At 31.8% G+C, this 19509-nt stretch overlaps 1 protein-coding gene across 1 annotated transcript in view; it reads left to right on the forward strand.

Annotated features, from left to right (window-relative positions):
* Positions 1 to 2461: 2461 nt before the first annotated feature.
* Positions 2462 to 19509, forward strand: part of MS3_00010224 (uncharacterized protein) — a gene marked incomplete at both ends in the record, with an annotated part of 139567 nt that continues 122519 nt past the window's right edge. The window contains 2 exons of the mRNA XM_051218582.1: positions 2462 to 2579; positions 14973 to 15093. Coding sequence (XP_051075184.1) covers positions 2462 to 2579; positions 14973 to 15093 — 239 coding nt within the window. The remainder of the gene's footprint in view (positions 2580 to 14972; positions 15094 to 19509) is intronic.

Here is a 19509-nt window from a genome sequence, read left to right on the forward strand (position 1 = left end):
ATTAGAGCAGTACCAATAACGAAGTAGGCCGTAATTCTACAGAGCTTCATAACCATCTCCAATACTATTACAAAGTATCGGTGCATGGTTGATATTATAATAAAAGTAGTCTTGTATCTCTCCTTGAATAAAATATATAGTTGTGTGTAAACTCGGTTCATGAGCGTAACACCAATGCGTTTACACTATCTAGCCTAACTGTGGTATTTGTATGAACTACTGATTCCTTTGTACTCGATAACTGTCTGATTTCGAATTCCAGATAAAATACGTTCGTTCGTGCTCATCTAATACCGCTTTCCTAGTTTGCACTATAAATCAAATGCTTCAAACTATCACACTAACCTCGGTTACCGAATGGTTTAATTTCAGTCCTGAGAGGTGTGCTATTCCGTCGCACGAAGCTGTTGCCTTTTGCGTGGTTTGGACTCACTAATTTTGCGCACTGCAAACACTACACGGTTCTTCGTGAATCATATTTCAAAATATAAAACCCTAATTCAAATATAAGTGAGCTTGAGAGCTCCGAATGGTGAACTGGCTGTCAAATCTTCCTTAGACATCCCTGAAATATTGTAACTTGTTCCACGTTACATAATTTTCTCTCACAATAAATATAGATTGCAGTAGGTCACGGACTCGTTTTGCCTGTTAAAATTATAATTTTCAACTTCGACAACATATAACTTCGATAATATCTTTCCAAACATGTAGGAGCTTCTAGTAACACGAAACGAATAACACAATCGTCGGTACTCGTACACAAGTTAATTTGCTTGGAATGGGGGACCAGTTTCCACATAAAAATATATTCAAAGAACACAGTATTGTTTTTAGGTGACTGAAAGGTTATTGACACTGCTCAATCAATTTGGACATATTAACTTTATTTAACAAATCATGAAAAATAGCTGGTACCTATTCATCTGCTGAGACAACGTCTAAGATACTAATTGAAATCTTGTTGGACAACACAGTACATAACGTTAATAATGCTTTTTTTATTTGAGTATGTATTGCCTAACATCATTATGAAAAATGGGTGAAGCCTCTCTGAGGGTTCTCGTGGTCGCTATAATCTGGTCAGCAAATACACCGGCGCTGTTTCGGAATGAGACGAGAATTGCTTGCGCTTGTTGAGGAAACATAGGTAATAGGGTTTGTCTAGTGAGGCTTTCGTCAAAGGTCTTTTGACCAACGACGTCTCGTATACATAATAACATTTCCATTTCTGTCGCGCGTTGTAATTTTGTGCTGTAGAACAGTTGGTCTAACATTTTTCGGTGGATTATGTCCCTGAACTTGAGGATTGCTTTCTATAAAGTGTCATAAATATCTGAAAAATCACTTATTGGGATACTAGATGTGACGTCTGTTTCAGCATCAGGTGATAGTGCCTTCTCAACTACGAGGGGTCGAACACGTGCGACTGTTTCGTCGTGCACATGGTAGTCAGCAGAACAAAACTTCGATATTTCAAGCAAGAATAGGATGAGTTGAGATTTGGGATTCATAAGAATCCAATTCTTGAACAGTTTAGGATTTCTTTGCTTATGATGAGGATAAAATATGTAAACTGCTGAAAAATTCGAGGATATAGAAGTAATGTGGCGATACGTGAAAATATAGATGAAAACGATATATATGTTTTAAAAAGTAATAGACTCGAGGTTTATCGTTTTTTGTATGATACCACGTCGTCCTCACCACCTAAGATGTCACAGATACTCAGAGTTTAAGAATGTCTTTAAATGTAACACCTTTATAATCGAAATATACCACACCAGTCAATTCAAAAGTCAGAAATGAAGTGGTTCGAAGATGTATCTTGAGAGCTATCGATATGTCAAGAAGCCTTTTGTCTGAGCTGAATAACAATTGCAAGGGATTCGTAGCACAGCATACGCACTCGTGATCTGGTGCGGATACATGATCGGAGGCCTTCAACTAGGTGTGTTCAGTAAAACCAATGAAGTTAGCAATAATGTTGTGAACTTACAATTTTGGGATTTGTTTATAGCAACAACCCGGAAAATATCTCTAATAATGACTCCTACAAACTCGCCTCTTAGTTTTAGTATATGATAACAACTCGGTGTCTACATCTTCCTACCCGTTAAGAATAGGGAATGCATCTTCATTTTCATTTTAACTTGTAATTAACAGTTGTTACTTATCAGACCGACATCTATAGGTGCTAGTGTACTGCTGTTGCTTCAAACAAAAGGTAGGGAAGACCAATATCGCTTTATGATACCTTTGACAGCTAAAAGATATCTATCATGCAACTATACTTTTCTAAATAGTGTGAAATTTCTGCAGAAATCGGTAAACATTCACATATCTGGCATAAATGATCACGAATATTTTAAAAGAGACATAAAACTTTGTCAGAAACAATACTTTTGATAAGTACATTCCCCTTCCTTCGCTGACCTTGCATTTGTTTGAGCTGATGAATATGTTCAACTTTTTAACCCGCACGAACGAAATTTCTATTGTTTTATCGGGAATATTAGTTAATTGTAAATGCTTTCAAAGGAGTATGCCTTGCTTTCTGATTAGAAAAATTGATACAGGTATGTCAAAACTAATTTATTGACACCTTTTGCCGATCATGAAACACAGAAAATTATCGTCATTTATATCGAAATCTATTTGACAATGACAATAGATGGCAACCACTACTATTCAGGTTTTTATCGCAGTTTAAGCGTAATAAATTGTTATAAGGTTTAGAATTTATTTAGAATTTATTTTTATTTTATACAAAGTTGCTGCAAAGTTGCTAAAATCACTTTGTAGTTTATAAATTTATGACCCATTGAGTGATAATAAACAAGTAAATAGCTAGGAACTGAAATCTCAGAATAAGCTTTTTGTTAAGTTGTATATCAATGAATCTGCGTGAAAGCCTTCAAGCGTCATCCTGTGTTCAATTAGTAGTGTACCTCTCTTCCTTAGTGGAACTGAATAAATATTTGAACCAATTTTTCGGCACAATAATGATATTTCTGAAGCAAAGTTCAAGTAGTCATGATGTACACTTAGAAACTTCAACAACTCGTTCATATAGGCGACGTCACTCTTTTTGATTAAAAGAAAGAGTAACATGGCATAGTGTGACGCAAATGGAACTTTAAGTAGGCTAAAAGTCAAGGATTTAAGTATGTTTATTTTTCATACTAATGTAATATTTACTATTGTCAGAATTTCCTGAAACAAGATGGGCTGAGTCAATGTAAGGGAGGTTTATTTCAGAAAATAAATAAATTGGTTAAAGTTGTTGTCAAGCGCTGTTATACAGAATGTAAACCATGTATATTCATTATGTATACTTTATGGAATCTAGGAAATACGTGTATTTTTAGAGGGCACTAAGTACAAGTTACAGATATCAACAGCGACTTTTTGACGAATGTTTGTTTTCATGCTCAGCCTCGTAAGGTATACATTTTAATGGAGTTTAAACGCTACTGGTATGTGAATGGTGGTCGCTTACTTTAATCATGTCAAATGATAGATTTTATGACAATTTTTACTCCATTTTTGTCTGTTTACCATAAGATATCAAAAATGAAGGAAAAGATTGAATATAGATAATCTAAAAGGTGCATGGTTGATGACTGCTATTGTAAGCTTTATGGATTCATCTAGACTATTTCGAGATAACATTGGTCGTTAAAGAAATTATGTGTTCTGAATAACAAGTATCTCTGTGATTAGTTTCCACTAATTTTATACTTTAATAGGGTTGAGGCTTCATCAAGAATTTCATTTTATAAACAATATGTTTGAAATGGTTCTTGTTGCTACTTCCTCTAGTCCTATAGCTGAATTACTAAAAATCTGTAATACTTGCTTATCACCAATACGTCAAAAGATTCATTGAGCACAGATATATTTAAACAACCCCAGATGACTTTGTCAGTTATTTAAAGAGACGATTATAGTTTTTGTTTGTAAAACACCTTTATATGTTTAAGTCATGCTTATTGAGTCGCTAAAGCGGCACAATATTCAAATATTGTCGTAAGTTTTGGTAAAGTCTCAGGCCGAATTAATAAAAATTCAAGATCGCTTAACAAAAGCTACATAAAACACTTGTAATAAATGTCACATGTAGTTTAGTAAACGAAGATGTTCAAGTTTTTGATGTTTTACTATTTTTTTCTGAACAAGGGTCTTAATTGGTTTACAGAAGCAGATGTGTGCAAAACAGTGTAACAAGCAAGTTTATCTAAAGGCATTTAAATCTAATTAAAGTGTTCCTGATAGCAGTTAAAATTCTATGACTCACATGTACATCTGCCTTTATATAAGAAAGAGGTAAATTCGGGAGGAACATTTTTAAAAGACAGTGGCTGACAGCAAGATATAAAAGATATACACAGCTGATAGGTATGTATCACATGTCAAACAAAAATAATAGGGCCAGTTATTAGATTCCGCCGCCGGCCTCGCTAGAAATCTAGTACTTGTTGTAAGAAGAATAAGCATGTTTGTAGCGAGAAATTATCATTTTTTATAGTTGAGGCTAGTCTTAAATTTGTAAGCAATTTATCTTTTTCTTCAGATAGCAACTTTAGTTTATACCTCATTCTTCACAACTGTAATATCAAAGGTTTAGATTAGTTATCGCGGCCGTAGAAAATCCAAGAACATACAACTTTGCGTTATCTTTCGGCGATTAATCTTGAACTTCTACGTATGTGACCGACTTAGCCAAAATCTGAGATATCCAGAAGAGTGTGAGTACACATTAGCAAAATGTCTTCGTCACTAAATAAATAACCACTGATATACGTTTTTACCAACCTCGAAAATCATTTTTTAGGTTGTAAAATCAGACTACACTATATATTCAAAATTTTAGAAAAAATTATATACTTACTTGAGGTTAGTTATAGCAAAGATTTCGAGACATTTTCAAAAATAAGGTTCATCGATTCTATAAGACATAATTCTAGCAGCGACACAGAGTCTTAACAGGATTTTTATGATAAACTTCAAAAGCATTTCTTATTTGAATGTTTTTAAAAATTTCTGAGACATGAGATATATAAAGTTTTCTCTCGATTCTACATAATACGTCCTATATTTAAAAATAAGTGTTTGTTATCTGATAATGACTTTGAATGAAAAAATATTTGAGTAGCAAAATATGTGAAATGTAAAACACAAAACTAAATCCACGAAAGTTCACGAAATATCTTTGAAACAAAATGAATATTTCGCTCTCTTTTTAGCTTTTTGTAGCTACGATACTTTTAAAACAGGTTAGTAAAACTGCATTTGGAACATTGTTAAAAATATTTATTAGTTATCGCATATCCTATGTTTAAAGGGAATAGTGAAAAAATCTATTTATTGACTTACTAAATACACACCATGTTATTTGAGTAAGCAATTGTATGACATAATTTGATTTTTCTCTGAAAGATGGAAATAACGCCAACAGCAACAAAAGGTTAGTATAAAGGCAAACAGTCTCGTCAATATAAAAAAATTTCCTGTATTTAAACGTTACTGCTCTACTATAAGGTTAAACTATTCAGTTTATTTAGCAAGTGATGGATTGCTTAGATTTATGAGGAAATCTTGTTACACATGTGTTATTTAGAACTGTTCATTCGGACACAATTGTGCTCTAGTAGTTACTTATACAATTTTGGTAAACAAAATGGTCCATAGTGAAAACAACTAAATTCTAGCTCATTTTATCGTAAAGGATTGACAAAATTTGAGTTTGAATCACTGGATTAAGTGCCTTTTTAAAATGCTTCACTGGTTTTTAGGAAACGAAATGTTCCCTCATAAAAAAGAGTAAATTGATATTTGGTTAAGTAGTGGCATGCACTGGCGGGTGTAGTTTGCAAAAAGTTGCAAGTATTTTTTATTTCATTCAAAGCATTGCTTCCTCACTAATTTTCAGGGCAACTAGTTACGATAAGAGAATATGAAATGATTTTACTCTGCAGAAAACATGATATGGTTTTAAATTCTTTACATTTGTACTGATTTATTTATTAACAAAAGTTTATATTCATGAAATTACTGACTACGCTTTAAGGGTCAATGTTTAGTTTTCACCACTGATCCATTTAAATTTTAGTGTATCAAGTTATTCTCACTGTGCCTACATGAGATACAACCACGTGCTCATATTTGTTATGCACTGTTTATTAATAAATTTGCTAAACGTGTTCAAATTATTGGGTTGGCTTCAGAAGGATATACAAATGGTCATTTCAATAGAGATGCTACACACTAGTTTAGGCACTCAGTTACTGAATTGAGTGTTTTCACATCGAATTTGAATACAGTTATTTAGGTTTCAGAAGTGTAATAGTTGAGAAGAATCTTGCGTTTTGAAGTGTGGGGTTGTCAATTAGTCTTTTAACTGTTTGATTTTTTTTGAAGACTATGTTATTCACAAAATAATACATACAGTTTATTGACAAATGCAGTAACTTGAGTGACGCTTAGCAGTATAACTATGAGTTTTATTTATAGGAATTTTCTTTATGATGCACTCCTGGCACGTTTTGGGACTTTAAACAGTAAGGAAATAGGTCATCTCCCTTAACATTAGCAAGAAGACAATAACCTTTGGCAATGATTTTATTATTGGGGTATCTCCATTTGATTAGTAATTCTGTAAGTGCAAGATAATATCAAGTCTACTTGTTCTGAATTCATTTGTGGATACTGAATATAAACCAGATTAAATATGCAGATACCCTAGGTATTAATGAATCAAACCATGCTGCTTTCGGAATCCCTGACGTACAGCACTCAGGAGCCAAACAGCGAAAAAGCCTGTAACAGCCGAGGCGAACGTTTTCTGGCTGGAAGCAGTAGTAGATGAACGTGAGCTTACTAAGTTGACTGTTGGGCAAAGAAGGTTCCCACATAGACTTCCTCGGGGGCTTTCCAAAGTGCCTGACAGAACGCTTTTGGCTATCAAATCCCGTTAAAGCAAGAATAATATCAATTTCGAACGGTTACGGAGTTATTTATTATGGAAATTTCTTTTTCAACATATCTAGAACGTTAAACATACAAAAACAATAAAATGAGATTCATGTATATTGTCATTATTTATAAGTTAAAGAAGGTTCTAAACATCAGCCAGGATTGTTCGTTTTACCGGTGAGAGGAAAACAATTTATGTCATGCATTTGGAATCCATTTCACATTTCCATGTTTATTCATAATAAACAAAAAAATCATTTAGCTGTTCCTTTTAGTTACTAAGTTATTCACGGGTCTGAGATAAATAATTTGTTACTTATGAAGGCGGAAAGAAGCACACGTTTTTAATACAAATGTGATTAGTTATAATCAACATTTATTAAGTACTGATCCATTTAGGTTCCCTTTTTATATTTGTGATCACGAATAAATCCAAGTTAGGTAATATATGAAAATGTAGAAGCACCAGATGGCTGTTTTGTTCTAGTATGTGACCCCTCAGCAGCACGCACCCAAAAAACCGTTACAGGTGATGAAACCCAGGGCCTTCACACTTGCAAGCGAATGCTGTTTTATTGTTTCGTTTATTTAGTTTTTAAAAAAATTTAAATTGGACGTGAATTCAGAAATAATTGTTCTTTTTATCTTCAATTCAGTTGTTTTTAGCTTATTCTAATCTGTTTGTATGTTAATCACCTGATAAATGGTAGCCAAATTTCGCAGATTCTTTTCATTGTTATGAAAACATTTTCTGGTAATTGACATACTTGAAATTACTTCTTTCTTTGTTTTTGTTCATGCAGTTAAATGGCTTTTGACCAGCGTCTTCGACTGTATCTACATAATATTTGCATATTAAAAATCTAATAAGTACATTACCATAACAGACTCACCTCGATTAGATTTTTATCTTGTTTCTATGTTTAATAAACTGTTGAATTCACAGTTTATGCTTCAAAAACTGAATTACTTTACATAGGAATAAGGCTTGGTTTTCGATTAGGTTATGACAAGAAATTTCTGATTGGTTTCTAATGGAACATAAGGCAACTTAATTATTAAACTTCTCATTATATTATTTCACTGATATTCATTTCTGCGTAATTTCTATTCATTATTAAATTGTCTGAACTTAGTTGAACACAAGAAGCACCGGACAAGTGAAGCGGATTTGTGATTCAGGTGGATATTTGTAATAATGTTAGTGTCACACATCTGGATGGTTTGTTTGTAAGCCCGCACTGTTATGTCATACTGAAACTGTCAACTAATAACATGAACAGAAGTTAACAGAACAATACCTTAATTTCTGTTCCGATGGGTATTTTAGGACATTACCATTTTTAAGTAATTTTGTGTTTGCGAAACGTTTTTGTAAAGTATAATTCTTCAGTGTTTTTCACTCCATCGATAACAAAGTGTTGGTTGCAAAACAAATAAAAACAAATGATCCAACATACATCGTCTTTTTTTGTTAAACAAATGGCTGTAATTGGTCATAAAGTTGATCTTAGCTCGACTTTTGTGGTTTTAATATAAAGTATTCAAGTTCAACTAGGGTTTACTGAAGCCTTGGCTATACGAAAATTGAAACTCTATGTGTTCAAAAACAGTATGTTTTCTTCCTTAACCTACCTTAGTAATAGTGTCTTATTATCCAGAGTGGTCAAATCCATATTATTTCCTCTATTAACCCTGTTCTCTCTTACCTTTCATTTGTCAAGTTGATATTTTAATTTTTTATATATCAGTGCTCTGAACAAGTATATACTTGATCAGATTACTTGAAATTTATTGCGCTAATATTTTACATAGTTCCAATGATCTACATCTTATTACAATGTCCAAATTTATCAAAAGGATTAAGTGTTTCAAAGTAATGTTATAGTCCAAATAGCAGAAAACATTAATGCATTTCATATTTAAACATTATCTAAGTACTTGCTGTTTGCTTTTAGTTTTATTTTAAATGTAAGGAATAACACGCTGTTGTCTACGGATATGCCATAATAAGTTTTCATTGTTATCATTGACTCATAAACTACATTGACTGGTTTAATAACTTCATATATGCATATTAATATTGTATATTAGAGTAAACCCTGATGAGGATCTAATCGAAAACAATATTGTTCGCTTATATGCGTTGTTCTAAATTTATAATAAATTTTGTTTATTGTATTATGAAAGTACTTTTTATGTGACAGTTTAGTTAGCGTTTAAGAAATAGTCAGTTTTTAAAGAATTCACGTGTATATTTGTATTTAAATAAAGCATTAAACATTGCATATCTTTTAAATAAAACAGTTTTATGGCGAAATAAAAAAACGAATTCGGAATACGCGTTTAGAAATACAACCTAGTTGATTAAATATGAAACCAGTAGGTTTTGGATTTGAATCTCACAGGGGGCGAGATCATGGATGCGCACTGCTGAGAAGTCCCACAATAAAACGAAACGGCCGTCCATTGCTTCCAGGCTATCCATGGTGGTCTAGCTTCAACTGACTTATGATTTTAAGCATTGAAATTAAATATGAGGTGTACATAATTACACTATAAGTAAGAAATTGATTAACTTTTAATCTAACTGCAAAACATAGTGGATGAGTAAGGATTATTTTAAGCTTAAATAACTGTTTTGCCTTCAGTGATTGCATTGCTTTTCAAATTTCATGTTTTCCATAAAATGAGTTGTCGTGGAGTTAAGTTTGGTGCTAAAAGAAGATAAACAGTTATGATCAATTGAGTACAGTTGAGAAGCATTACCACTGGTTGTAATGGTTTTCGCTTCCATGAACCATTAACATAGCGTTCTCTAAGACTATTTAAAATTGGTTCCCTAATCCGTACTCAGTGTTTCAAAAAGATCAGACTTATGCGTCCTATTTTATAACATTCAAGCTTATATATACAATAATAAGTGTGACAGAACGTTAAATAACTTGTTACTTTAATGATCACCATATGAGATTGTATTATGTAGTAAATTCATGAATATATATAGATAGATTAAGATTGTGTGGATAATCTAATTTAATCTGATCAAATTCTTGTTTTACCCTACGTGGAGGAGCATGGGACAACCACCAGCATTCTCCATCTAACTCTGTCCTGAACAAGCCTTTCCAGGTTTTTCCACTTGCTATTCATTATTGTCATATCTGCTTACAATTTTCGACTCAGTGTGTTCTTTGGCCTTCCTCATTTCCGTTTCCATACGGATTCTAAATAAGCGCTTGCCTCGTGTTGTAGTTTGATGATTTCAGCAGAGTATGTCCTATCCACTAACAACGACTTTTCCTAATTTACTCTTAAGATGGGAACTGGTTTGTCCTCCCCTACAGTAGGTTGTTGCTGATGTTATCCGGCCAACAACGAATATTGAGTATCTTATGTAGACAATTGTTTATGAATACTTATACCATTTTCATGATGATTTTAGTGATTATCGAAGTTTCAGCTCCGTACAGTAGGGCTGTGTTGACATTGTTATTAAAAATTCTTATTTCGCTGTTGATTGATAGTTGTTTTGAGTTCCATATGTCCTTCAATCTTAGGAATACTAACCTTACTTTGACAGTCCTAACCTATACGTCTTCATTAGATCTTCCTTTTTCATCGATGATGCTGTTCAGGTACGTAAATGTTTCCAAATCTTCCAGAGTTTCTTCATCAAGTGCGACTTAGTCGGTGTTCTTCGTGTTGCACATGAGGATCTTACTTTTTCTCTTGTGTATGTTGATGCCTACTGATTCATAGTCTGATGCTGCACTGGTTATTTTGACCTGCATTTCTTCATGTGTATGAAATAGAATTACTAGGTCATCAGTGAAGTTTAAATCGCCTAGTTGCATGTAAGCTTTTTGTCAGATGTTGAGGTATTCTTAATCCACTTAACCGCCAGAAGGAAAAGAAAGAGGGAGAGTAAGCAGGTTTGTTTGACTCCGGTACTCACTTGGAATGCATCTGTCAGCAGCACTCCGCATACACTTTTGCAGTGTGGCCTGTCATATGAATCCCAGATGATGTTGACGATTTTCTCATGTACTACATAGTGTCGAAGAAGTTTCCATAATGTTCTCCTATCCACGCTGTCGTACTCCTTCTCACGGTTAGGGAAGTTTATGTACAGTGACGAGTTCCTTTCAATTGATTATTCAACGATGATTTGTGGTGTTGCCCTTTGGTCTGCGCACGAATGATCCCTACGGAATCCATTTTATTGACCTCGAAACTAACCGTTTATGGAATCTTTAATCCGGTTGAACAACACTGTTGAAAAGCTTTCCTGGTACCGATAGTTGTGTAAGCCTTCTGTAGTTCTCACACATTGAGATCTTCTTCTTTCCAGTTTGTCGGTGGCACTTGTGCTTCCTCTCAAATCTTCCTGAGTAGAACGTGTAGTATGTTTGCAGTTGCTTATAAGTCCAACTTTAGTGATTCGACTGGTATACTTTCAAGTGCTGCTGCTTTCTCACTCTTGATCTGTCCGTTGGCCGTGCTGTTTTCTTGTCAGCTATCATACCAAATTGAAAATACCGGTTGTTATTCGATCAACGAAGTATGGATAATAGTTTGGATAAATGGAGACAACAATGAATAAGCGAAAAGACAGTACAGTTAATACTCATGTCATTTTTTGATTACAGATTATGTCGTGTTTCGATTAAGAATCCCCTAAATCTAATTTTTCAACAACATTTACAAACATATGTTTACATATTTTTGCATACAATTGTATATTCTGTGTGTACTACTTCATTTTAGAAGATATGTAACACTTATTCTTACCATCTCAGACAGTGAATCATATTTGAATTAACGAAAGGTATTATAAATCTTTCACAAATTGTTTATATTCAGTCTTAGCCTATTTTGTACACAACAATCTCAATAATTCATATTTTTCACTATTATTGAAAGGGGAAAGAATTCAGGTCAGAAATCAAACAAATTTGTAGAAACAAAACAAATTGTTTTTAAATTTCAAAAGAAATAATCCGTCAAAAAGTGGTAGGGAGTGATACTGAAATCTTTATCCTGTTTTCATTCCTAGACTACTATTCAAACAATATTATGGGTTGTTTATCTGCTGAAAACTTTCAGTAATCTTATACTTGACTCATATTTTGCCAAATATACAATGTGCTTCAAAGTGACAAATTCCGATGTTTTTTTAACTATTCAGACAATTATTTCTAACACAATTTACATCTAAATAAAAGTCAGTAGAAAAATATACTTATTTAAAGTTTCACTGAACAGGAAGTTGAACGAATTAAGAAAAGTAACTATTTGAATTACAAGTCTATATGAATATATCACGATAATGTTTAAAGCGAAAGCTAAGTTGTGTATAAATGTTAGGTTATTTGCTTGTTCCAAACCACTGATATCGATGGCGATGTCGTTACTGCATGCTACTTTAGGATGAGTCCTGCCTGATGAGATTGAATTAACAGTTTCATTAGAGGGAGTGGAAAATGCCAATTCGTATGAGATTTTTGTGATTTTTAACAAAACAGTTGTGTCATAGTCATTTCAAGTCAATTACAGAGGTTGGTCATAAATCTTAAGCTACAGGGAACTAGTTTAAGGATACGTTTTAGTAAATTAGTTAGCAGTGGAATCTAGATGGGTTTTTCATCCTATTCACGAATGGATGTATATCCATCTCAGTATCGATTTCCAAACCGAAACTCGGACCAGATACCTTCTACTACATGCTCTAGTTATTATGAAGTTTTTAATATTGTTGTTGTTGTTGATATAATGAAATACAAAATATAAGTGATCTACTCTATATGAATTTTTATTAGCGATGATAGTTAATTTAAAATACACAATATAGACAAGGAACAAATATAAATCCTGACAATTATTATGAGAATTGTTTACATATGATGAAATTGTTAACAAAACCAATTAAATCTGTTTTTAGAGAAAAGCATTTATTTTATTCTTAGCTACAAGTATTAACAATAATAATGATGATAATAACTCCCTTTCTACTGTAGTTTTAGTGTAATACAATAGGAATATCTGTATACTGTTATATTGTTCAGTTATATAAATCTTTTTCCAATGGTCAACAATGTTTACTAATCAGATTATAATGAATAGAACATTATGCGAATGTAAATAAATTAATATGTTTGTAATATCCCAATGAGTAGCAAAATTAAATTTTCTGACGTTGCGTGACTCAGTGTAAGCTACTTCTTCAGAGAATAAATAAACTTAGATTAATTTTGAGTTGGTTATTTATTCTTTGAAGAAGTGGCTTACAGTGAGTCACGAAACGTCAGAAAATTTAATTTTTCTACTCGTTGGGAAATAACAGGTATTTTATTTTCATTTATAGCAATCTACTAAATACTCAATTTATTCGAAATTATCAAGTCAAACCTTGATAATGATGCCTACAAATTATATGAATGTCTTAATTATTTCTAAATTAATGTTTTACAAGGTTATAGTCAAATAAATTTGACTTTAGAAAATAGATTTATTCAAAACTCTATAAAAGAATTGAACAGTTCATTTATAATATTTCAATGTAACTAAAGAATTTTGTAATATTCTATACGTAAACTTCCACTGAATTATCTCAAATGTAAGTTAATAATAATTAATGGTTTACTGTTACAGAAATAAAATTTTAAATAAAATGTCATAACAAATAAAGAGAATTGTGAGGAAGGTCTACGAGTGAACTCGAGGAAGCTTCAAGAAGCTCAGATAGAGCCAAAGATATTCCATCCAATCAACTTTTGGAAGAAAATCCCAGATTCCCTACACGTAGCTTCCCTATTTGACAAATGCTTATAACCCCCTATATGCGGTTTGAAGGACTATAATCATGATTTCGTTCTTACTAAAAACTATAAATACCTGACAATTTTGCACCATAATTGACACTATTTAGAATAGCATTTTTTTTCAATTGTCTTCTTTCTTTTCATTTGGGACTTAGAAGGGTTCTATCGTCCGAGTGCTCAAGTTATATGCTACATATTAGGAACCTAAGCTTTAGATATAACAAGAATATGATTATTATCTAATAATTGTTGATACAAACTGTACTCTTTATCAGTAAATATTTTAAAAATTTGTCTGCTAGTTCTGTTAGGGAAATCTATTCAAGGTAGAAATTTGACTAAAATAAACAAATCGCTAGATTGAACAGGTGTAGTCTAATATTATAGTATAATGCCGAAAATTCCAGATTATAAATCAGTTGCATGTTATGTACATATTAAAAAAAAACTTACATTTTGTATAAAACCAAAAGTGAACCATTAAAATGTGAAATCGTGGTTAAAATGTCTATATCATAAATGTTTTAAAATTTAAGGATACTTTCTACATAAGAACTCTAAAATAAACTATCACTACACATATGATGTTAGATTTTGATGTATATTACATATTATATACAATTACAAAATATGTTCAATACTTGAATAGACAAAGAAATTTTCAGTTTTTAGGGATTGTGGATATTGTTAAGTTTTTGATTGAGATCATGAACCGATTGATGTTAGACCACTATTGAAAACCTGGAAGCACTGGACGGGCGTTTCGTCTTATTATGAGACGCCTCAGCATTGCGCATCTACGATCCCGCTCACGAGATTCGAACTCTGGGTCTTTAGTCTTACGCGCGGACGCTTAACCTACTTGACGACTGAGCCGGTATCCAATGATGTTCATGTCTAACCTTAAGCAATCCACGAGGTTGCGTGACCATCTTCCATTGTACTGAAGTAGACACCTGTGTTCTACCCGACACGGATTAGCTCCACTGGTCAACGTTTCACAATAGGACGAAACGGCCATCCACTGCTTCCAGGTTTTCAATGGTGATCTAGCATCAATCGGTTGATGATCTCATTCAAAAAGAAATTTTCTTTTTACTTTTTGCTTATCATGCTCATCGTTTCTTTTTCTTCTTTTTTTCTTTCTTTATATTTAACTCTTGTTTTTAGCAATTCATTTATTCATCATAATGAAATTGATTTTAATCACTTTTGGATTATTTCCTGTTTCAACTTCACAGAATAATTTGAATTCATTACAATATTTTTCAACAAATTGTTCCATATTATTGTAAGTTCTAATTTTATATGAATATGGATTTAATTATTATGGATAAATTTTTTTTTCGGATTTGTTAAAAAAGGGAAAACAGTTTTAGTTTTTTAATCACCCCCGTCCCTCATTTTTTTTGGATTGTGTTGTTTACTTGACAAATGTTTTTTTTCTTTCGAATTTAGCTTTTGTTCACAGAGAAATAATCAACTTCAAGTTGAATATCAAAGAAATAGTTGTACAAATGACAGTTCAATGCTTGAGGTTATTTCTTATTGAAGCATATTATTAAAATGTTATTCTTTTTTAATAAGAAGAGGTTTCCAATGAAATGAATGTTCATTTAAAAAAAATGGAACTATTCAAATTGATAAACTAGTCGTATTTCTAGACTTATTTTAAAGGTAATACAATTAATATTAGGTCTACTGTTTGATTCCATATTAAATATGGTAATAAACAGAATTTCAACTGGAAAAATGTTTTTTCTATGAAAAAGAATCAAATGAAAGTAATAGTAGCCAAAAGAAGTATACATGTAACTACGACATCAACAGTCGTATATTTTATGTTGAAAACTATTAAAAAATTTACACCTACAAACATGACATATTAAAATTTCGCAGTTTAGGCAATAAATTCCAGTGATTGAAATCAATTCAGTGATGAACATTTTCCCATTTGTATCAGAAGGTGTTTTGTGGAGATTGTAGTAATTTCAATAGTTGAGGTCATGAATCAATTGAAGCTAGACCACCATGGAAAACCTGAAAGTACTGGACAGCCGTTTCGTCCTATTGTGGGCTCCTCGACAGTGCGCATCCACGACCTCACGCCGCAGGATTCAAACTTAGGACCTACCAGTCTTGCGCCAGGCGCTTAACTAACTAGACCACTAAGCCGGCCGGTATCCAGCGGTGTTAATGTCTAACTTCAGCTAATCATTGAAATTCAGTGAATTTATATGATTGAACACTAAAATCCATTTTTCAGCAATTAATTGACATAATATAAACAAGTAATAAATAAACTAGATGAAGGATTTCAACTTAAAGAAATCAGACCAGATGATACGAACCAGTGCGTAATTATATAACTTCAAGTCACAGCATTAGAGCTTCAGAAGTAATCATAAACTTGGCTGAATATTAAAGCTATACATTTCAGGAAAATGAATGAGTTCAATAATAAGTTCCAACTAGAAAAAAGCACGTTAAACAGGAAATACATGGTAAATGTTTCATAAGTCTAGATTTAGAGCTCAAATAAATCTTTAGAATAAACAGCTAGTGAATGGAATAAATTATAGAGTTGATTTCATTTATAAGATGATCGATAGATTTGTGGTGTTACTTCCTTCTAATTATACTTAAGTTAATTAATAGTAGTTTTGATAATGGTTAATGAATTTTCGCCATCTCCACTCCATCTGCATAACATAGGGGAACCTCACAAACCAACAACATGACTAACTGATGAGTAATAGAATATTTTTCAGTAAATTTGATGCCTCAAATTAATGAATTTTATTTTCATTCATCATGAGAAATTTTCACGCAATATCTCGTTAAGATTCACGCATTTATTTTCTGAGTGACATCATGCATTATGTAAACATTTAAATAATAATCAGTAATTAATAGTTTTCTGGGTTAAATATTTCATTCAGTTTCCAACTTATACTACTTATTAAACTTGTCATTCAGTAATAAAATGATTCAATTTCAATGATTCAATAAAGCTGGATTATCTGAACAAAATATTCATTTAACAGTCTTCAGATTGTTTTTAGCACTCAAAACATTTATAGAAATAATCGAAATGAAGGAAGACTATACTTATCTATTTACGTGTGCCTGCTAGCCCTAGTGGAGGAGCATAGACTACCCATCAGGAAACAATACTATAGGTCTACTGGAAATATATAATTCGTCAAAAAATTCAATACTTAAGTACTTTCATTCATGCATAATAAATCTCTACCTATTTCTATTTATTTTATATATTATAAAAGAATAAACGAGTAAATAAGTGAATGTCAGTCTTAACTATTTAATCTAATTATGAATAAATGATAAATAATTAATTTATCCGATTATTTTTACTTTATATATGATTTAATGGTGTCTAAATATGCATAATTTAATAAATTATTCTCACTAATGAAAAACTATATTTCAGTTTGAATAATCTTTTATTTATCCTAAATATAGTCATTCATATAGGTGAATATAAAATGTATTCGATCTTCTACTTCAAGTAGGTATTGATAATACTGGTTAGAACTTTGATGAAATATATGCAAAGTATTAGGTGCATTTAGTTTGTCAATAATACTTAATAGTAATGTGGTGTGGGTTAGGCATAGAACGTATTTCAGTAGGAGATCGATAAGGAAAGAACGGAAACGGTATGCAATTGGTATGAAAATGCATGAACAATGAAATCTGAGGCAATGGACTGATATTTGCAAAAAGGAGCAGTCAAGTTTGAGATGATGGATTGATATTTTGCAAATTAACTATTTACTATATGGTTCTCAGATTTTATTGAGATGCTCTGTAATATCGTGTCAAGTACATTCGATTGTACCCATTAGTGTTCTTTTGTACAACAGTAATATTCATTTTTTACTGAGTTTTTCTGGTTTAGATTGCTTGATAGAGAATTTACATATTCAGCTTCATTTTGTGAGCCGAAATCCCATGATAATATTCCCAGTATTTTCAGCAGTATACATTAATAAAGAATGGGTACTGATATGTGATCACAGCACTCACAGAAAATATTATAATCAAATCTTACAGTGAATAAAAGCATCTAATCTTTAAAAATATTTGAAGCGGATTATGATTCAGTTTATTCTTTCTGATAACTTTAAAAATGTACTACATACAAAATGTTTAATTTAACAAGCAATCAACAACACTTTGTTAAATCTTTGAAAATCGGCTAGTTTAGGGCTATTTCCATAAAACTTAGTTTATGACAGATCAAGCAATCTATTCCACATAACTGATGAGTTCGAAATAAACTGTTTAGTGAATCCGATTAATATTGAATTAAAACTTTGATAAAACATTTTATGATTCATTTCACATATAGAAAGTAGAAAAACACCAAGTTATTTATTATTGATAATGTGAAATAAAAGTAGCGAAATTACTATGAAGTTTCTGATAGCCTTATAAATAATTTTCAAAATGCATATTTTACTCAAGTGCATCCCAGTCTGGAAAATGTTTAACTTCATTTACCAGAATTAGAAGTGGTCTTGAATGAACGGTTGTTTGTTAATTATTTCATAGAAAAGCAGTCAGTAGATGGTTCCGAGAAGTATGAACAAAGTAAAGTTGGATATTTAAGTGTTTTTGTTAATGCATGGAAAATTTCTCCGTACGCTTAGTTAACAAATTATAAATGATACACGGGTCGATAGTTGCCCAATGACTAAGATTTAATTTATTTTAACAAATATCAAATTCAGTCGATACCGGGAAATAGATTACTGGAAGAGAATTTTACGTAGTACTGAGTATTTTCATATGACTTGATTACACACATTTATTCTTCGATCAGAAGTGTTTAGAAGGTAAGTTCTTCAGTTTGCAATATTTTTTGAACAAAGCAATAGATTTTTTGGCATGGTGTTTACATAAGTAGTTAATATGATTTACTAAGAACGTATGTTGCTAAACTTCATCAAGTTAGGACAGAATTCATGAATTCAACATTAAAGTATAGTCCTAATTATATTTATTTCTAGTTTTAAGACAGAACTTGGTTAACTCAAGTCTATTTGATCACATTTTAATTGTTAATTTCATCGGTATTATGGTGGAAACGCATCATAAATGAAATATATGCAAATATACATCTCAGCGATATGTTTTCTTCCTGGGATACAAATTATTTAGCAATTTAAGACGTTGAAATATAAAACGGTATTATCTTAACACTTTATATATATATATATATATATATATATATATATATATATATATATATATATATTGAATATTGAATCATTTAGAAGTTCAGATCTTCAATTATCATCATTATCATGAATAGTAATATCAGCTTCATTACTCAGTTATTCAAGCATGAAACATATCTATAAACTGAATGTAACCGACATAGCATCACCATAAAATAGTTCATGAATTGTAAATGGGCAGTCAGATAATTAGGAATAAGGTGAATTCTATCAATACCGTCAAGGTCTTTGATGATCCGAATCCGAAATCCTGAGATGAGGTGAAGCAGTTGAAAACAAAGGTTTATTCTATAGTTACCTTAAAAATTAGGGATTATAATCATGGATAGAAGCTCCCAGAAGAGAATTGGAAGACATATTAATCAGTGTATCAGTCAAGTATATGTTTTCTGTGATATTACCATATTCAATCTGAACAACTTTATTCAGTTTATCTG

The sequence above is a fragment of the Schistosoma haematobium genome, chromosome 1 (genome assembly GCF_000699445.3).
Source record: "Schistosoma haematobium chromosome 1, whole genome shotgun sequence".
In the NCBI taxonomy this organism is placed as follows: Eukaryota; Metazoa; Platyhelminthes; class Trematoda; order Strigeidida; family Schistosomatidae; genus Schistosoma; species Schistosoma haematobium.